General features: G+C 44.9%; 1 protein-coding gene across 6 annotated transcripts in view; it reads right to left on the bottom strand.

Annotated features, from left to right (window-relative positions):
- The window catches only part of kdm6a (lysine demethylase 6A), a 92,913-nt gene that overhangs the window by 8,532 nt on the left and 62,414 nt on the right, over positions 1-21,967 (bottom strand). For all 6 annotated transcript variants that reach the window (XM_036958693.2, XM_036958694.2, XM_036958695.2 and 3 more), the window contains 12 exons: positions 12,653-12,746; positions 11,092-11,218; positions 10,094-10,192; positions 9,114-9,333; positions 8,407-8,577; positions 7,475-7,597; positions 6,075-6,152; positions 5,723-5,830; positions 5,184-5,624; positions 2,040-2,944; positions 824-953; positions 525-630 (listed from right to left, as the gene is read on the bottom strand). In XM_036958693.2, the coding sequence (XP_036814588.2) occupies positions 525-630; positions 824-953; positions 2,040-2,944; positions 5,184-5,624; positions 5,723-5,830; positions 6,075-6,152; positions 7,475-7,597; positions 8,407-8,577; positions 9,114-9,333; positions 10,094-10,192; positions 11,092-11,218; positions 12,653-12,746 (2,602 nt within the window). The remainder of the gene's footprint in view (positions 1-524; positions 631-823; positions 954-2,039; positions 2,945-5,183; positions 5,625-5,722; positions 5,831-6,074; positions 6,153-7,474; positions 7,598-8,406; positions 8,578-9,113; positions 9,334-10,093; positions 10,193-11,091; positions 11,219-12,652; positions 12,747-21,967) is intronic.

The raw sequence follows: 21,967 nt of genomic DNA, 5'->3' as shown, positions 1-21,967 counted from the left end.
AAGTGGAGTGGAAAAATGTTCAGAAGAACTAGCTTAATGAACTAAAAGTTATCCATCCTGTTATTAAGAGTGAGTTTCAAGTCTGTGTGTGGTGTGCTACAGTACAGTGATGCAGTTACGAGCTAGCTGATGAAGTGAGGGAGCCAATAGCTTTCCTTGGCAGCCGTTGGCTACTTTACTTTGGATGCTATACATGTAATGACACTCTCTGCTTGCAGGTGGTGCTGTTGTCATACATGTCAAGTTGTTCAACACACAAACACACACATCCCCACCCACCCAAGCCTGTGAGAGAGTGAATGAGTGCAAGCACACACACCCTCACACAAGCAAATGAGTGCGTACAGACACACAAAGCTTTTCTGTCCTTAGGGGAGAAAAATTCAAGTAAAATTCAAATGAGATCCCAATCAGGACTAGAACGATGACTAATGTTTGTTTTGCTAGAGTGTGTAAGCAAAGTGTAATTCCCCCAGCAGTAGTGTGTAACGACGGTATAGGACTACCATCAGTGTGTAACTCACCCAGTTTGAGCGCCCCGGCCAGCCCTCTGATGACGGTGACAGGGTTGGAGGGGTTGGTACAGAACTGATGGAGCGGAGGGAAGAACGCATCCCTCTTATTCTCCAGCTACACACCACGGGAGAGCAACACACACACATTAGACCGTTCTGATGAAGTCTAAGACCTTTACCACAGGGGTTTTCCTGGGACAGCGACGGACGCAACTAAAAACTTCAGGATGAAAACCACATTTACTGTTGCAAGTAAAAAGTACAAAGTAATGAAATCTCAACAAAAACCCTCGTGGCTGTATACTCACGTAGATGCTGGGTGTGGGGGGGTTGAGTTTGTCCTTTGGCAGTGAGGGCGAGGGGGGCGGAGGGGGTCTGGGAGGGGGACACTTTTCTAGGAGGACACTGCTGTTGGACAGGCCGTTCTTCCCCAGGTTCCTAAAGACGTAGGGGGGACAGAGAGAGAGAGAGAACACGTCTGGCTGCTCAATGACACTGAGATGAACCATGCTTCAGCTAATAGCAGCAGCACAAGCAAAGACAGACATGCATGCATTGTGCAGCACAATTAAAACAATTAAAACAGACCAGTGTTAGAACAGAACTGGAACCTGTACTTTGAGGCTCAGTAAGAGAAAGAACCCTAGGGTAGCGGTTCACCAAAGCTATAGTCATACACAGAGCAGTATATGTGCAGTAGAATAACACCTATGGCTCAGGTTGTGTACACATGGCTTACTGGTCAGGATCTCTACAGCCCTGTCAGTTACTGGACACTCCTTGTACACACCATATATACCCCTTTCGGAAACATTAGCCACCTACCTAGTCATCAGCACCTCTCCAACCCACTGATAGCCTGACCTACATCAGAGCACACTCCCCACACTCAGTGGGCCCCAAATTAAGTATTTGGCTGCCCAGACCAGAACTGAAACAGGCCAGGCTAAGGGCTAACTGGCCAATACGGCCAGGCTGCTACAGCACCAAGACCTTCAAGTTGCAACTCAAACCAAACAGTCAGCAGTGGCCCCCACAGTAAACTCTAAATGACACAGACGGTGAGTGAACTCTAGTTGACTCTAGTTCAGGGTATTCAAGTTGGGGTCACGGGGGAATTGCAGTGGGGTCGCCAAAATTGGAACAAAACACTAAGAGTACAGATGATTAATATACAAGAACGCTAATTTGGAGAGAAAAAAAATTGTAAAATGTTTTTTTTATATTTTTTTAATAATTATTTTGATAGATGAAAAAAATCAACTGAAGGTTATTTGTTGATGTGCAGATTTTAAGGTTGCCTCATTAGATTTGGAGTCAAAGAAAAAAACGAGGTCCCTGCTGAAAAAGTTTGAACACCACTGCTGTAGTTGGTTTGGCCTTTACAAGAAAAAAACACTACATTGCATTAGAACATGCAGCATTTGAAATATCCATCCCATAGCCATTGACTTCTTTCAAAAAAGCACACCAAAGGTTACAAATTAAATGTGACCGATGTGATAGAAGGATATGATGTCCTACCTGCATGCTTTGAGCACCTGGCTGGAGCTGGGGTAGATGGAGACTGAGGACCATGGGGCCAGGGCCGGCCTGCTGTGAGACACCCCAGTGGGCTCTACTCTCACTGGGCTCCGAGAGTCCTCTAGCCCCTTACCGTTGACCTGTGGGGTAGTGGTAGCGGTTCCGGTGGTTCCGCTGTTGGACGGGCTGCTGATAAGGCTGGTAAGGCTGTTGGCTGTGAAGGGGTGGTGGTCGGCGCAGCGCGGGGGGGAGGGGGTGGAGGCGGACATGGCTGAGAGGGGCGAGGAGGCCACAGAGCGTTCCGACAGGGGTTTGGGACCTCCGTGGTGGACACCAGGGTGGATGTTGTTGACCTTGATGTTATTGTCCATGGTGGCTCCTTGATTAACACCACCGTGATTATTATTATTATTATCATCGTGGTTAGTAACATCCTTATTACTGGCTTTTCCCATGAGCAAGGCTGAGAGCTGAGGATTGTCTGAACTGAGCGTGCCCGGAGAAGGAGAGCCGGTCTGGGATTGGCTCCACGAGCTGTCTGTGGTCACCGCCCCCTGCTGGATGTGATTAGCCAATCCCTGCATAGGGGCAGTGGTACCGGGACTAAGCGGTGTCCCTGTGGTGGTAGCCAATCCACTGCTGCTTCCTGAAGGCGTGGTCTCTTTGGTTTGGGCCACTGAGGTAGTGGTGGCGGGGTGGAGGGGCAAGGAGGGGAGGTGGTTGGGGGCACCGGCCCTCTGTGGCAAAGAGGAGAAGGAGGAAGAGGAGGCAGGGCAGGGCCCGGTAGAATGTCCGACCTGATTTAGAATTTGAGCACCGGATCCAGCGGCCTGGGAGGAGGATGAAGAGAAAGGGTGTTCTCCATTGGGACCTGCCGAATGTGAACCTGGACCTTTGTGAAGCCCCTGGATAGAGGGGTAGAAAAAACAGACTGATCAGCGATGAGGGTCAAGACAGTTAATGAGATGCAAAACAAGAAAACGGAGTGACAGACCAAGTCAGAGCAAAATAAGGTTGAGGTTGAGTGAAAGAGTGAGCAATAGAGAATTCACAAGTAGGAATATGAATCTTTCCCTTTCAAGATGATCAATAAACATCTAGTTAGATGCATGGGCAATGATACGTTTCAGTTTTAAATTATTTGGTATGATTTAGAAAACGAATCGACGCGATTTGGTTTGATAACGGCTTGATTCGATGCACTTTTGCTGAATAAATACATTCACTTCCCATTACAAATTCAAATCTGCTGCTAATGGAGCTCACGCGCTGTGTCTGTCTGCGCTGTGTCTGTCTGCGCTGTGTCTGTCTGCGCTGTCTGTCTGCGCTGTGTCTGTCTGCGCTGTGTCTGTCTGCGCTGTGTCTGTCTGCGCTGTGTCTGTCTGCGCTGTGTCTGTCTGCGCTGTGTCTGTCTGCGCTGTGTCTGTCTGCGCTGTGTCTGTCTGCGCTGTGTCTGTCTGCGCTGTGTCTGTCTGCGCTGTGTCTGTCTGCGCTGCGTCTGTCTGCGCTGCGTCTGTCTGCGCTGGGTCTGTCTGCGTCTCCCTGAATGGATTTGACTTCACACACCCCCCCCCCATCTCAAAATGTAATGGTTTTGACCGTTTGGAAGCTTAGTGAGCTTATTTTCTTCTCCTGCTTTGCCATGCAGTGCGCATCACAAAAGTGATTGCTCGTTATGAAACTATCAACTTTACCCTGTGCGTCAAAAAATTACCATATACACCTGCTCTTTCCATGACAGACTGACAGGGTGAATCCTGGTGAAAGCTATGATCCCTTGATGTCACTTGTTAAGTCCACTTCAGTCAGTGTAGATGAAGGGGAAGATACAGGTTAAAGAAGGATTTTTAAGCCCAGAAACGATTGAGAAATGGATTGTGTAGGTGTGCCATTCAGAGGGTGAATGGACAAGACAAAAGATTTAAGTGCCTTTGAACAGGGTATGGTGGTACGTCCCAGGCACACCGGTTTGAGTGTGTCAAGAACTGCAATGCTGCTGGGTTTTTCACGCTCAACAGTTTCCCGTGTGTATCAAGAATGGTCCACCACCCAAAGGACATCCAGAGAACTTAGCACAACTGTGGGAAGCATGAGTTGACATGTGCCAGCATCCCTATGGCATCCCAAGGTGTTCCTAATGTTTGGTGTACACTGATTGTTTAAAGCAAAACAACCAAAACTATTGCGGATGCTGAACCTGAACAATCAAAATCAAATTATTTGTAAGCCCCGTTCAGCAGGTATCGCCAGATGAAAGTTGTGCTTCCGGTAGCTTACTTTTATAACACCATTTTCAATTGAGCAACAAAGCCCGAGGAGGTGTGGTATATGGCCAATATACCACAGTTAAGGGCTGTTCTTATGAACGTAGTACCTGGACACAGCCCTTAGCCATGGTATATTGGCCATATACCACAAACCCCCAAGGTGCCTTATTGCTATTATAGACTGGTTACCAGTGAAATTAGATCAGTAAAAATAAATGTGTTGTCATATCCATGGAATACGGTCTGATATACCACGGCTATCAGCATTCAGGGCTCAAACCACACAGTTTATAATAATCCATTGGTAACAATAACCTAGCAAATTACATTAGCTGTCACTCAACTAATTAAGCTTAATATCAAGCTAATATCAAGCATTTGAATGCTTAAGGTGCCACACAGATGTGCAAGATCAGGAAGAGGATGCCTACCTCGCGTTGGTCAGTGCACGAAGCTGGGAACAGTGAGCAGTTTGACTAGGCTACTGATATTACCTATGGTTATTTGGCATGCAAAAAATGACTTGTAGATCAATGACTGTTAACAGTTATATGCTTAGTTTGAGACTGAAGAGGAGGCTGCATCAATTGTCACAAAATATTAGATATTTTCAAAACCATTTAATGAATCGGTAATTAGTAACATTTGAATAGATTTTCGACCGATGCATTGTACATTTGGATCGGTTTGGTGTCAGCGGACCGATGCGGTATTATCTTTAACATTTGAACTGAGGGCCAATGTATTATGGTGAAATGTTACATCCTTTCAAGATAGATACAAACAGTTAACAAACAAGATAGAACAAGAGTAAAAGTGAGAGAGACACAAAGAACTCGTCAGAATTAAAGAGAGACCGAAACAAAAAGATATGTACCTGAGTGGAGTTGGTACGTTGCTGGCTCTTCCAGGCCTCCTCTACATTACTGGTACTATTACTGCTGTGACTGGTGTTGTTGCTGGTGGGGGTACTGGGGTTACTGGTACTAGTGGCATTGCAGTTGTGAGGTAGACAGTTCTGCTGTAGGTAAGGCACGTTTCCATTACTCCCGCCACCTCCCGGTAACGTCCCTGCACCCGGTAGACCGGGAGTGCGATTATTGCCCACAGTTCCCCCCTCTGGATTGCCTAGCTGCCCAAGGGGACTTGAAGATAAAGGTGTGTTGGCCATTGGCTGAGCAGTACAGGGGGGACGGGCTGTGGTTTGACTGACGGGTGAAGTCCGGGAGAGGGGGTGAGGGGAGGGGAGGGAGTTTGGGGACAGCGAGGGGCCGTTGGGTAGGGTGGGCCGCAACTGTCCTGCTGCCTGCTGTCTCACCTAGCCAATTAAAGGGGTGATGGGAGAGAGACAACAGTTTAAATACCGTTTATAATAAAATGTGTGGTGTTTGCTTATATGTGTGTGTGTGTCTGTACCTGATGTTGATGCTGCTGCATGAGGGAGAACTGTTTTTCCAGCTGGTCCAGAATCTGCATCTGTGGTGGTTTCAGACTGGCCCGGTTGGTCCGGAGCTGATCCAGGAGCTAGAAGAGAATGGAAAGGTACAGGCATTTAGAACCATTGATAACTATTTACATTCTGAAGTGTTTTGCTTATGGCTTTTTATGCTTACTATTCAGTACGCAAGTTGCTTTATACTGCAAAGTTGCTTTGGAGAAGGGCTGTAGAGTCTGTAAAATGACTCACATGTAACAAATACAGTTCAGGTCTGACTCATTTGATTAGAATCAGACACTGGTATGGTTTGATTGGAAGAGCAGAACCCACCTGTAATTTCTGTGGTGTTAGGTACCAGCTGGGGATCTGGTGTTGTACCGGGTGGTTTGTCCACAGGTCCACAGCACTCTGTGGGATCAGAGAGAGATACTTGGCAATAAAGCTTGTAACAATTTAGGCATAATTCCTATTTGCGTTCATAAAGCTGGTATAGGGTCAGTTGGTGTGACAGAGATTTGGTTCTGGGTTCTGACATTAGGCTAGGTAAAGGACCAATGTTACCTCTAAGCTGCGCGCAGCTGCCCCAGGACTGCCGCGCAGAAGAAATATCAGCCCGCGCAGAGAAGCACAAGATTGAACTTGACCTAACTTTCTAGTTTTCCCCCTTAGTTAACACCATCAACGTTTGCCTTTACTGTGAAAATTGTGATCGAATCAACACAATGTTAGCCACGTTCAATGCAACATACCGAAGCAAAACAAACTATGCAAGAGATTTTCTTGTAGCCAGAGCACATTGGAGTACGATTATATTGCATTGACTCAGGCCCATACACAGACTGGTGCGCCATAACCAATCAGAGCTGCAGTATCCCTATATGCAAATAGACCATTGCCACATATGGATCTGTGCCATTTACTTTGAACTGGACTGTGTTTACAGCATGAGTGGTCATGAATAAATGTGCTTAAATGTACTTGTTTCGAGATCAAAGCAATTGCTGCATGTAGCTAGGTGTGTACATTTGTTCATATTCTTTGCTAGTAAGCAAGTTATTAGCCCAGATATAGCTAATTTCTAGACAGCAATGGGGGAGTGGTTGCTTGCTACAAGAGCACAAAACATTTCTAGCCATCTTTGAAAAGCAAGTCAGGTAAAGAGCTTTTTTACTGTAAGGGGCAGTGTTGTATTTTGGGACAGGCTTGAATAAGCTAAGTAGCCAAAAGTCAGAGGTTAGCATCATTTGTCAGATGATCTAATAATAGCATGGGAATAATAATGTATTTTATTTTGAAAAGTGGTTTCTTCAACAACATGTTCAGTCAGCTCCTTGTCTGAATGACAAGTGGATAAACAGGTTAATGTCTATCCCTACATGTTTTTCCCCCAAAAGTCTCATGGAATGTAGGCCAAGATTGAACACCACATATTGGCTGCTACTGTAGACTGAATGATAGAGACAGCTATTTCCATGTTAATATGTTATGGGATGCATTTTCTCCATAGTTGTTTAATGGTAGGCCAGTGATAGGCCTACATTATGATCAAATAGCCACAGTGGCCTTCACTGTTATAACTATAACTTAAAGCGGGTACAGCCTGTGTTCACAGTAAACATGCCAGAAGTTGCACAGAATTTTCACAACGTTCAAGTTTGCGCTCAGCAGACCTGAAATTTGCTCAGTGGCAAAAACTGTTTGAGGGAACATTGTTAAGGACTGAACCATACCTTAGCCGGGCTGGCGGTGCGTTTTCTCTTGGCGGGGCTGGCCTGACCGTCAGTGTGGCTGGGATGGGGGGAGACGTGCGTTTGGCCCTGGCCTCCCTCACCACTCTGGTGGGACTTAGACGCCTGGGGGAGAGGCAGGAGAGGAGGGTTATGGGGGCGAGAGGGAGGAGGATTATTGGGAGAGGCAGGAAAGGAGGGGGAGGATGGTTCTGTTACTATGTGTAGAGGGCTTGGACTAAGAACAGATACCAAAACCCCGACGACAACCTTATTGATACGTCTAATCAGAAATCTCAGAGCCAACAGTGTGTGTGACAGTCTTGTCTTTTTTTCTTGGCAGGAGGAATGAGATGAATTTGATATGGAACGTAAGGAACTTAAATATTTGGGTTACCACCGTTTGCCATCAAACCTTTGGTGCCAAGGTAGTTTAAATGTCAAACGGTCGTCCAAGAAAAACAAGACATGGCAGGCAAGTTGAGAATTCATCAGATAGCATTCAGAGTCACTAACATATAACAATTCCATATCAGAAGTTTCCATTCATTCTGTGCATGTCATATCAAACAGAGTTGATGGGTGAGTGAGAGTAGCATTGACTGATGACTTGTACTGTTGTATTAGGAACCACACAGAGAATTTCATCTACTAAATCTACTATATGTGAGGTTAGTGTTAGTGAGGGCGATTCTCGTCTCAACTCCTTCGCTTTTTCTGCACTGATGCAAACGCTTCTAGACAGATGAATGCACATATTGCCTGTGGGCATCCACTGTTTTTCACCTATCCTGAGTTTTCCAATCAGTGCCAATGAGAGGAGAGAAAAGGAGGAAAGGAGAAGACTATTGAGATGCACCAGGACAGGTTAGGCAGTAGTAGTAGTAGTAGTAAGGGTTTGTTAGCTGGGTGTTATCGGTCTCTAGTGGTCTCACCTGCTGCTGCTGTGTCTGTGACCCTGGGCTGCCTGCTGCAGTGTTCAGGCCCCCCTGTCTGGAGGTGAGCTCAGCGGGGATGGGCAGGCTCCACGCCTCCTCAATACTAGGAAGCATTTTAGTACCCTTCCCCCCCGCAAGACTACCTGGCTGAGGGTTACACAACTGAGCCTATAGGAGGAGGAAATGGTGTAAAGACACATTTCAGTACTGGTTTACGGTATGGTAGGACAATCCAGTGGCACTACGTACTGAGCACTTTGTGGAGTATAGTACTTTAATACTTTCTACTAAGTCCATCAGTTATAGTATAGGTACTTGTACAAGAAATACAGCCTCTTCAGAGATGATATAAAGTCAAATGAAAAGAATCACTCAAAGAATGGTCAATGCCATGAGATTGTCTTTACGATTACTGATGAGAATGTGTAGTATCGCATCAATATGAATCAGTGTTCATATATCAATGAGTCAAACCAAAAATAACAGAATTACGCCACAGTCCGTAAAATAAACAATAAATCATTTTGCAAAATAGAGCTCTTAAAAAACTTGCATGATACACCACAACACAACAAAGCACAAAACAACCCAACACACACCACAACATTTAACAGAAAAGGGCCAGCTGAAATCTTTGGTTACTGGTTGGTTGGTGTGTGCATGTGTGTACATCTCTGCATGTGTATCCCTCCCTCCCTGCCTACCTGCAGCAGCTTAATGCGGTGTGTGAGGGCGGCGATGTTAGTGCAGGACTTGCTGCGGGTGGCGTTGATGTAACACTTGATGGCGTCGTGCGGCTGCCCGCAGGATTCATAGAGAGTGCCCAGGTCCATCCAGGCGGCTGCGTGGCTGTGGTCCAGCTGCACTGCACAAATGTAGGCCTGCAGTGCATCCATAGGCTGGTTCTGCTGCTGGTACAGCACACTAGGGGAGAGAGGGAGGGAGAGAGAGAAAGTGAGAAAGAATGAGTGACTGGGGAGAGGGGGGCAGGGTTTTTAGTGTACCCTCTCCCACGGGTGGCCACACCCAAAGTCTATCCATACTTCACTTGCTAAGGACCTCTAACTCCCTCTCTGCCGCTTCTGTTTCAGTGTGGAGCTGCAGGGTCCCCTAGGGCCCAAACCAGCCCCTTAGAGGGCCCCTGAGCTGCAGTTTCCCTTGAGACGGTACAGCACCAAGACTGTAGATATAGGCTAATACTGCTGTTACAATCCTATTGCTATGGCCAACACCCACATCCACTCCAGTGTTTCCCCTATATGCATTTAGCATATAGGGGATAGTAAAAAGTTTCAGTGTAAACTTCCAACGATTAAAACCTTGACAGACAGGGAGAATCTAAAATTCCATAAATGTCATGGCATGGGGCCCTCAGTGATTTATTTATACTGCTTGAAATCACTCAGATAACATAAGAACACGGCACAAGCCATGGGAAAATATGTAGAATTTTAGGAAACTAGCTTTAAAACTGCAAAATTGGGTCTCTGCATCCAAGAGGGCTTCTAAAACTGTGCCATTGGCCACGCCCACAGCCGGCAAGCCCCCTCCCCAACTTTGCCACCGCTGCTGAAAAAAAAACCTGTGAAACGCTACACTCCATCAGATTATCCTTCATGACTTCTCCAAGGGTCCTACAGCCAGACAGTTGAGTATACGCTGGCTGCAGTGAGTCAGGTCTTACCCTATGGAGCACCAGGTGTCAGCGCTGGCCTCAGACTTGTCAATGGACTGTCTGTAGGAGATGAAGGCATCCTGGACTTTCCCAATACTGGAGTAGCACCTGGAGAGAAACACACAACATGCTTGGTTACTTATCAACATGAGCATGAATACAAAGATACAGTCAGAGAGACATCATGGCAGAGACATTTCTACGTTGGCCGCTTGATTTTCACTGGGTAACACAGCCACAAAGTCAGATGCCGCTCCGGTGGGAGAAATCAATATGAGAATATCACAACACTGGCAGGTAAGTAATACTGTGAAACCCTATCATTCCACGACTGATGCATATATTATGGACATTTTTCAGAAAATAAACATTTTCAGAAAATATAGATACAATTTCCATATGTAGCACCCTCCACATGTATTGGTTTGGTTAAGCAGTGCTGAAGAGAACCTCCCCCGACAGTTTTTTGTATTCTCGTCAAGACCAGTATGTAGGGGATCTAGGCATTTCTTCCACACATGCTACTTTAAGGTTAGCACTAGCCCAACCATGCCAACTGTACCCTAATGATCCATAATCAAATGGATCAAATAAGTCTAAGTCATAATACAATTGTGTGGATTAGCAGAAAGGCAAACTGAAATAAAAAATAAATAAAATTATAGCTATTCATCTCTAGGTTTCTGTGTAACAAAAATGAGCTTCCCAGTGAGAAGTGAGAAAACTGATCAATAATCACTAATCAATAATCAGTGTGATCAGAAAAGTAGACAATGAAGCTCTGAAACGGCTACTGTCTAGGCCTGTAGAATGTAGAGAAACAGGTGAGACTGGGGCTGAACCCAGTAGGAGAGAACAGACAAGACTGGTGAGCTTTGCTGCCTTATGGGCAGAATCCTACTCAATACACTGCTGTTGAGCCTTACACACCTACTGGAGGGTAACTAGAGCCAGTAGAAATTCACTATGAAAGAAAATGTCAACAAAAGAAAAGGAAAGCCTCTTACCTGCCGAGGAAGTACCAGGACTGTCCAGAATTGGGGTCTGCTTCTAGCGACTTCTGCAGACACTGGATGGCATAGCTGTCCTTGGAGCCTTTGTCCCCTAACAGCTCCACTGTGTGATGCATCCAGCCTGGAGGAGACCAGACCAGGGGAGTTAGGAGGGTGGAGGATCCAACAACTGCCACCACTAGTCTGGGTGCAGGGCTAGCCTTCTGCTAGCTGGTCAACAGCACCACTAGCTAGCAGCACCCTACACTTCACTGTCTGCAATAGTAACTCTCACCACCACTGATCCAGCAGGTCTTTCTGCTAGTCTATTACCAAGGCTAGCTAGATCGGATAACAATGGTACAGCTCGAGTGACTAATATTACACTAATATTCACTATACACTGGTATAGTACTACACTGTCAGGCTCAGAGATACTGCTCTGTCTGTCTGGTGTGTAAAAGCTCCAGTCTCATAAACGGACCAAATGGCTTGTCTGTCTAGAGCTTTCTAAAGAAGAGGGAGGGAGAGAGCAGAAAGTGGGAGGGAGGGAGAGAGAGAGGGAGATTCCTCCTCCATACACACACCAGCCATGTCTTCAAAGGTCTAAACAAGTCCCCAGGGGCTCCCTCCCCTCTCCACACACACACACTTCCCTAAGGACGGGCATACACACACTTCCCTAAGGACGGGCATACACACAGACATACACACACTTCCCACTCGCTCCCCTCAACACCTGTGGCGAGCCTTGCTGGGAGGTCACCATGACAACCCTGGCAGAGCCGCCGTCAGGGCAGAAAGAGAGAATGGCCGTCAGGGCAGAAAGAGAGAATGGCTTTATGACCGAGGGAACATTCTTAACCAGGGAGGATGGCAAGAAAAAAGACAAGAGCTGTGTGTTTGGAGAGGACGACATTGGAGAGGTGTGTGTCTGTGGTTGTGTGTAGCATGGGGGTTGGGGTACACAAACTAACACCTCCATAATGAGCTGTTGCATCGGACACTGGAGGATTGGGAGAGACTTGGAAAAAACAGGGAAGGGAGCAGAGAAGAAGTGGAGATCTGGGAAAACTGTCCAGCTGGGAATACCGTGCACAACATATCCCAGAACACAATGCATGATGCAACCCTGTGTTATCAACCTTATACACCTGGTTCATATTAGTACCATCAACAACAAATACAAAGTACTATATCTTTAGCAATGCAATGTACACGGTATTTAACCTAGGCTATTTTGAAGGGCACAAATGTGGTCAGTAACTGACAACTAAATATATAAAACACACCACCTATAGACACTGCTCTACAAAATTCTAGCAACCAATTTATATAGCTTGAAAAAGATGAGTGTTGCACTTTCCCTTTTGACTATAAAATGTAAAAGACAGCACTTTTCATATCAAAACCTTCCAAAAACAAACTAGGATACGTTTTTCAACATATTCAACAAAATCCAAAGGAAATGATAGGTTGTTACGAAAAATGACATGATGGGAACAAGTAACGCATTTTCTTTCAACAAATGACAGTCTGACAAAGTAGTATATACGAGAGAGACTGAAGGACTTACCCAGTTGTTGCAGTGTAGTAGCCTTCACCTGTGCAGGAAGATTCTCTGTCTGTAATAAACTCTCATACGCTTCTTTTGCTGCTCTGAATTTCTTCTGCAGAATGACAAGGGGGGAAAGAGAGAGCGAGATATAAGGGTTGATTTAGCCAGAAAGAAGGGTCAGTATGTTTTATGGTCTCACTGGTCGGACACAAAGAAGTCTGGACACCTCCTCAGACCAAACCAACAATGTGAGGCCTTTCAGACTGACCACACACACACACACGACAGGGGGAGGGTCAGTCTGGGACAGGACAGGCCAGACTTAACACGTCGGACAGGTTTTAAGTGGTGTGTGTGTGCATGCGTTAATCATCCCACCTTCAGTTTTTATCTGGGGAAACCTGAGAAGCCACACTGGACAAAGAAGTGTTTATTTTTCTAACTGACCTCGAGTCTGATCTAGTTGTGTGTGTGTGTAGTCTGGAGGTCTCTGTTCTTATCTTCTTTTACTCCATCACTAGAGCGACCTGCCTCCATGTCTGCAGCCACGAAAGCCCTCGACACACACACACGCGCACACACACACACACACACACACACACACACACACACACACACACACACACACACACACACACACACACAGCAGTCTGGCCCTGGGCTCTTCCTGTCTGGCCACCATAAAACCCATGTCAGGGTAAACAAAGTCACTATAGGGCAATACACCCAGCACCAGGTTCTAATCCACCAACCATTACCAACTCAACACGAGAGATACTGTGTACCCTTTAAGGATGAAACAGTTACCGGTTTCACAATAAACCACGGTAAAATTCCCGACGGTTAGTATTACAGTTACAAATTGTAATTATCCTTAAAACCGTGTTTGGTTACCACGGGTTTGAAAAGCGCACAGTAAATACTGTCCAGCATCAACCAAAGTCAGCAACAGTCTGACGGTTTTGTTTCGCGTGAAAACATGGCGGAAGGCAGTGACATCGCTCAGTCAGCCTTCTAAGAGGACCAAATCTGAAGTGTGGTCATATTTTGGGTTTTACAAGAGTGCTGAGGGAAACATAATCAAAGATGGTCACCCTGTCTGCAGAACATGCAACAAAAAAATATCGCTGCAAAGGGGGCAAAACTTCAAATCTCTTGACTCATCTTTGTGATCACCACCCACTACTTTATAGCGAATGCAAGGTAAGTTAACTTTTAGCTCAATGCATGATGTGTGAACTTTGAAACGGCAGAAAATGTCATGGTTTGTCTGTCTAACTTGCTAATAGCATGACCATAATGTAAACTGAAGCTTTCAGTGTTACCTAGTCTTGTAAAAACACTACACGTTGTTCTGCTGTTGTATGGGTCGTGTGTCTGCAGACTCTATTCTCCCATTGCACACAATAACACGTTATGTAGTTCAGTCACCCAACCGACATGGTTTGTTAATTTAAAATCCGTCAGACGTCGACTTGGTTGTAAAAGTGTAAAAGTGTCAGACTCCTATACAAGACTCATGTATTTATGTTATTGTTGGGATCATTGCAAATACTGTATAATACTACCATATCATTACTCTATCATGATACTCAATACCAAAATGATAACATGGAAAAAAACAAGGCATATTAGCCAGTCACACAACGGCACTTGATCCAGACAGATATTTTTTATATATATATATATATATATTTTTATTACATGTTTCAGGTGCTGCTATGTATGCGTTAATGAATCAATTATACAATCTAATTACAGAAATTACCATTATTTGAATAGTAAATCTCTATTGATTAACTGGGTAAATCAAGATGTAGCCTTATCCACAATAGTGTGTACATGCATTTAGTTATTGAGCTTGTTTTGGCTGATTTCATGGGGCTACATATGACAAACAATCAATCAGTTTCCCTTCCATTTGGGACTTATTTTGTACTGTTCAACAACATTTGCAAAGAAGTAGCTTATTTAAAAAATAAATTGCGCGGCCTATGTTATTCATGAGGCAGTCAGGTTGCTGAGGCAATAAATAATCTCTGGGAGAGACGTGAGAGAGAGACCAAATTAATAGTTTTTGGTGGCAATCAGCATATTTTGCATTGTGTTTTGCATATTATAACAAATAAACTACTAGGGTTGACTGATGTTAGCTTTAGCTTTCAGCTAGCAAGGAAAGTTGACCTACAAAAGCTGGAAGCTACCGGTATCTTCTTCTATTGTAAAGTGTTCTAACCTGTAAGGTTATTTTTTTGTTGCAAACAATAATTAACAGTTTCGACATTTGTACACAGCATTCGTACATGCTGTGTCGCATTATTCAAGTGTGTTAACTTATGTGCAGCATGACTGCAGCCCAGACTCCCAGTGCAGGCTAGCAATGAGCATGCTTCCCAGCCGAAACAGTTCGGTAGAGTTTGTGTATATATTATGACGACATTTTGTGACATTTTGTTCATTTTGAACTTTGAGGGTTTTTTCGGCTGTTCGGGCATACAATTATTTTTCTGGAGGCAAGCCAAATTCTACGCCCCTTCGTTGATGATTGGTCAACAGTAGGGATTCTTCAATAAAGTTGTGTTGTCATTCAATGAGAGACGACTAGTTTTCATGCACATTTTTAAAAAAAAATACTGCACCAAACATCTTAGTTAGTTCTAAAATTGTGTGACTAAGATCTCTTCGGCAAAAACGCCAAAATTAATGACAGATTTCATGAGTTATCTTGCTACGGCATCTCAAAATGGACAAACAGTACTATTGCTGTTTTTTTTCTTGTTTTTCAAGAGAAAGTCTTTCAAGGGAGTTTACGAGCACACTCGTTCGGCTAGGCGCCAGACAAACTGAAGCATGCTGACGCCTTAAGTGGATCAGGCATAGTGTGCACTATAATAAGGGGCCGGCTCACTGGCGGACCGGACATCCCCAGAGCCCCCTCAAGGGGTGGGGGGGTACGAGCTCTGGAGGCTCATGCGCCTGTCACCAATGTATATTTTAAAATGTAGTAAATCATTTTGACAGTAACCCTGTAAAAGTCACACTCCAAACTCCAGGGGGACTTCCGGCGCCGACAGAGATGGCCGCCTCGCTTCGCGCTCCTAGGAAACTATGCAGTTTTAGTTTTTTTACGTGTTATTTCTTACATTGGTACCCCAGGTCATCTTTCATTACATACAGTCGAGAAGAACTACTGAATATAAGAGCAGCGTCAACTCACCATCAGTACGACCAAGAATATGACTTTCCCGGAGCGGATCCTGTGTTCTGCCTTCCACCCAGGACAACGGAATGGATCCCAGCCTGCGACCCAAAACAACGACGTCGTAAAAGAGGCAAACGAAGCGGTCTTCTGGTCAGGCTCCGGAGACGGGCACATCGCGCGCCACTCCCTAGCATACTACTCGCCAATGTCCAGTCTCTTGACAACAAGGTTGATGAAATCCGAGCAAGGGTAGCATTCCAGAGGGACATCAGGGACTGTAACGTTCTTTGCTTCACGGAAACATGGCTCACTCGAGAGACGCTATCGGAGTCGGTGAAGCCAGCTGGTTTCTCCACACATCGCACCGACAGAAACAAACATCTTTCTGGTAAGAAGAGGGGCGGGGGCGTATGCTTTATGGTTAACGAGACGTGGTCACAACAACATACAGGAACTCAAGTCCTTCTGTTCACCTGATTTAGAATTCCTCACAATCAAATGTCGACCGCATTATCTACCAAGGGAATTCTCTTCGATTATAAATGACAGCCGTATATATTCCCCCCCAAGCAGACACAGATGGCTCTGAACAAACTTTATTTGACTCTTTGCAAACTGGAATCCACATATCCTGAGGCTGCATTCATTGTAGCTGGGGATTTTAACAAGGCTAATGTGAAAACAAGACTCCCTAAATTGTATCAGCATATCGATTGCGCAACCAGGGCTGGTAAAACATTGGATCATTGCTATTCTAACTTCCGCGATGCATATAAGGCCCTCCCCCGCCCTCCTTTCGGAAAAGCTGACCACGAGTCCATTTTGTTGCTCCCTGCCTACAGACAGAAGCTAAAACAAGAAGTTCCCACGCTGAGGTCTGTTCAACACGCTGGTCCGACCAATCTGATTCCACGCTCCAAGACTGCTTCCATCACGTGGACTGGGATATGTTTTGTATTGCGTCAAACAACAACATTGACGAATACGCTGATTCGGTGAGCGAGTTCATTAGAACGTGCGTTGAAGATGTCGTTCCCATAGCAACGATTAAAACATTCCCAAACCAGAAACCGTGGATTGATGCAGCATTCGCGTGACACTGAAAGCGTGAACCACTGCTTTTAATCAGGGCAAGGTGACCGGAAACATGACCGAATACAAACAGTGTAGCTATTCCCTCCGCAAGGCAATCAAACAAGCTAAGCGGCAGTATGGAGACAAAGTAGAATCGCAATCCAACGGCTCAGACACAAGAGGTATGTGGCAGGGTCTACAGTCAATCACGGATTACAAAAAAACCAGCCCAGTCACGGACCAGGATGCCTTGCTCCCAGGCAGACTAAATAACTTTTTTGCCCGCTTTGAGGACAATACAGTGCCACCGACACGGCCTGCAACGAAAACATGCGGACTCTCCTTCACTGCAGCCGAGGTGAGTAAAACATTTAAACGTGTTAACCCTCGCAAGGCTGCAGGCCCAGACGGCATCCCCAGCCAAGCCCTCAGAGCATGCGCAGACCAGCTGGCTGGTGTGTTTACGGACATATTCAATCAATCCCTATCCCAGTCTGCTGTTCCCACATGCTTCAAGAGGGCCACCATTGTTATTGTTCCCAAGAAAGCTAAGGTAACTGAGCTAAACGACTACCGCCCCGTAGCACTCACTTCCGTCATCATGAAGTGCTTTGAGAGACTAGTCAAGGACCATATCACCTCCACCCTACCTGACACCCTAGACCCACTCCAATTTGCTTACCGCCCAAATAGGTCCACAGACGATGCAATCTCAACCACACTGCACACTGCCCTAACCCATCTGGACAAGAGGAATACCTATGTGAGAATGCTGTTCATCGACTACAGCTCAGCATTTAACACCATAGTACCCTCCAAACTCGTCATCAAGCTCGAGACCCTGGGTCTCGACCCCGCCCTGTGCAACTCGGTACTGGACTTCCTGACGGGCCGCCCCCAGGTGGTGAGGGTAGGTAACAACATCTCCACCCCGCTGATCCTCAACACTGGGGCCCCACAAGGGTGCGTTCTGAGCCCTCTCCTGTACTCCCTGTTCACCCACGACTGCGTGGCCACGCACGCCTCCAACTCAATCATCAAGTTTGCGGACGACAACAGTGGTAGGCTTGATTACCAACAACGACGAGACGGCCTACAGGGAGGAGGTGAGGGCCCTCGGAGTGTGGTGTCAGGAAAATAACCTCACACTCAACGTCAACAAAACTAAGGAGATGATTGTGGACTTCAGGAAACAGCAGAGGGAACACCCCCCTATCCACATCGATGGAACAGTAGTGGAGAGGGTAGTAAGTTTTAAGTTCCTCGGCGTACACATCATAGACAAACTGAATTGGTCCACCCACACAGACAGCATCGTGAAGAAGGCGCAGCAGCGCCTCTTCAACCTCAGGAGGCTGAAGAAATTTGGCTTGTCACCAAAAGCACTCACAAACTTCTACAGATGCACAATCGAGAGCATCCTGTCGGGCTGTATCACCGCCTGGTACGGCAACTGCTCCGCCCACAACCGTAAGGCTCTCCAGAGGGTAGTGAGGTCTGCACAACGCATCACCGGGGGCAAACTACCTGCCCTCCAGGACACCTACACCACCCGATGTCACAGGAAGGCCATAAAGATCATCAAGGACAACCACCCGAGCCACTGCCTGTTCACCCAGCTATCATCCAGAAGGCGAGGTCAGTACAGGTGCATCAAAGCTGGGACCGAGAGACTGAAAAACAGCTTCTATCTCAAGGCCATCAGACTGTTAAACAGCCACCACTAACACCACAACAACAAGGAAACTGGGCAGAAGCGAGGAGTGCTTCAAATACAGCAGTACTGCAACATCTGTAATTAAGCCTCGTTCTCCTTAATTATTGGCCTCAAAACATTAAGAAAATAGATTAACTGTATAGGAAGCTCTGGGAACAGGTTGTCTTGATACTGGACAACCAATAAGATGCAGACGCAAACAGATTATCATATTTAGCAGACAGTTCTTGTTTGCTTGAACCTAAAAGTGATTTGCGATTTTTGTTCATACTGGTGAATCGGTGTTTGAGTTGTGTGGTTGCAATTTCAACAGTCCATTATCTCTGGTGTATCTTGGCATGCATCATTCAAGACAAAGTTTAAAATGTGTACAGCGCAATGGACATATAATGCACAATGTCTCAGGAAAGACTGTCTGGGTTGGCAATACTCAGTATAATAAACAGTTGGGCCTGCAACCTGGACCTACAGGCTGTGGTGAAAACATTTGCACACAAAAAAAGAGGACTTCAGGAGACCCGGGGAGTCTGGAGTTAAATCAAATTAAACTTTTTTCCCTCATTGTTAGGCTATTTGATGTGTAATGTTTATAAAAAGTTTATAAATAACGCCTGCATCGCAGCTAAAGTCTACATTTGGGTGGTATCGAGATTTTCATATCGTCATACCTTCTCTCATCCCGGGATTTATGGTATTACAGGTTTAGTACTCAAGGGGCGCCAGAAACTAATAAAAAAATCCCAAGTGGGTGTCTATTACCAGAATGCTAAACATATTAGCAAAAGTAATCGCGTATTTCCATGGAGGCTGCTAGCTAAATATGCTAACGAGCGCAAACGTAAATTTTAAATTGCAAAGAAAGGCAATTCAGCTCACATATATAGGTAGGAGCTACTGAATGTCATTTTTGGTGAGTTTGGATGTTTTACAAGCAAATATGAACGAGAGACAAGTTTTGACGCATGCTTGTCTGAAGGAAGAACAGTACTGGCTCTGGAGCAGCATGTGTACAGGCTGTGTCTGTGTGGAGTCTGGAGGAGAATGGGGGAAGGAGAAGACTGGCCAAGAACAGAGAGGAGACAAAAGGATAGCAGTGGCAGCTGTGAACAGAGAACTCATCCAAAGCGCTTTGATAACGCAACCCCTAAGTTTAACCTGCTAGTTAACGCAGAAGTCTGCGTTTTTTTACGCAGGAAAAAAATGATAACGCATATGATACCGCTTTGTAAACGCAGATCTAAAATGCTTCTGAAAGTGCTCTGGCTGAAGTGTAGCTACTTTTCTACAGTACTTATCTAGGTGTAGCCAGCCTACTTTTCTTAGATGAAATGCAAGATTAATTTTAAGCAAAACATTAGGAAATGTAGCTGGCTACATTATTTTTATGATAAAAATAAGAAATATGATGGTCATGCATTGTTTTCGCAAAAAAGACCTTGCTCCCAAAAAAAGATTCCAGGTCGCACAGTTAAATATTTAGGAACATATGCAAGGAAAATGTAAAACCCTGTATGAGTAAAAAACTATAGTGAACCAGCAATCGTAATGTTTTAATTCATTTTCTTACCGATGCATGATCGGTAATCTAACATTTGAATACGTTTTCCTATGAATTTTAAGATGGGTTTAGGCCAGAGTTGCAAAGCTTGGTGACCCTGGTGATATTTCAGATGTTTTTATGGGTGACCTGGTTGGTCATTGAAGTATCCAGCTGCACCCCGATAATTCCTGGCCTAAATGGATGTGGACATTGTGACCACACTCCAGTCTAGATACATCTTTCCCTGTTGTTATTATTATGAAACATGAGCAGCATCTGATGCAGCTTCATATGAAATGTAATATCCTTGGTGTCCACATCATATAAATTACAGCAGAGGAGATGTAGCATGTACACAGCCATCCCTGTTTGTTTTTATCACATATGTACACAGGTGAAGTCAGAAGTTGGCTGATTTCTTTTGATTTTCCCATGATTCCAAGCAAAGAGGCACTGAGTTTGAAGGTAGGCCTTGAAATACATCCACAGGTACACCTCCAATTGACTCAAATGATGTTAATTAGCCTATCATTTTCTGGAATTTTCCAAGCTGTTTAAAGTCAACTTAGTATATGTAAACTTCTGACCCACTGGAATTGTGATACAGTGAATTATAAGTGAAATAATCTGTCTGTAAACAATTGTTGGAAGAATTACTTGTGTCCTGCGCAAAGTAGATGTCCTAACCGACTTGCCAAAACTACAATTTGATATCAATACATTTGTGGAGTGGTTGAAAAACGCGTCTTAATGACTACAACCTAAGTGTATGTAAACTTCCGACTTCAACTGTATCATAGGCAAAGCCTCATCTGTCTGTGCCATCGGTCGCTGGAGGTATTGATCCTCTGGGTTGAGAATTGTTTTTCAATCAGAGCTGTTGAAAGGGTACTAGAGATGAAACGGTATGAAAATTTCATATCACAATTATAGTGACCAAAATCAGCACAGTTATCGGTATTATTGCGGTAAATGTTACAATGTGCTGGAGATTTTCAAAAAGTACTGATACACACAGTCGGTCGACCGATTAATCGGAATGGCCGATTAATTAGGGCCGATTTCAAGTTTTCATAACAATCGGAAATCTGTATTTTTTGGTGCCGATTTTTATTTTTTTACCCTTACTTAACTAGGCAAGCCAGTTAAGAACACATTCTTATTTTCAATGACGGCCTAGGAACGGTGGGCTAACTGCCTTGTTCAGGGGCAGAACGACAGATTTTTACCTTGTCAGCTCTGGGATTCAATCTTGCAACCGTACAGTTAACTAGTCCAACGCTCTAACCACCTGCCTCTCATTGCACTCCACGAGTAGCCTGCCTGTTACGCGAATGCAGTAGAAGCCAAGGTAAGTCGCTAGCTAGCATTAAACTTATCTTATAAAAAACAATCAATCAATCATAATCATTAGTTATAACACATGGTTGATGACATTACTCGTTTATCTAGCGTGTCCTGCGTTGCATATAATCGATTCAACACTGGGGGATGATTTAACAAAATCGCTTTTTGCGAAAAAAGCACAATCGTTGGACGACTGAACCTAACCATAAACACCAATGCCCTTCTTAAAATAAATACACAGAGGTATATATTTTTAAACCTGCATATTTTGGCTAAAGAAATCCAGGATAGCAGGCAATATTAACCAGGTGAAATTGTGTCATTTCTCTTGCGTTCATTGCACGCAGAGTAAGGGTATATGCAACAGTTTGGGCAGCCTGGCTCATTGCGAACTAATTTGGCAGAATTTTACATAATTATGACATAACATTGAAGGTTGTGCAATGTAACAAG

This window comes from Oncorhynchus mykiss, chromosome 22, assembly GCF_057628025.1.
Source record: "Oncorhynchus mykiss isolate SJ-2025 chromosome 22, ASM5762802v1, whole genome shotgun sequence".
Taxonomy (NCBI): Eukaryota; Metazoa; Chordata; class Actinopteri; order Salmoniformes; family Salmonidae; genus Oncorhynchus; species Oncorhynchus mykiss.
Note: the sequence above shows the minus strand (reverse complement) of the source record. Positions and strands in the feature narration are given on the sequence as shown.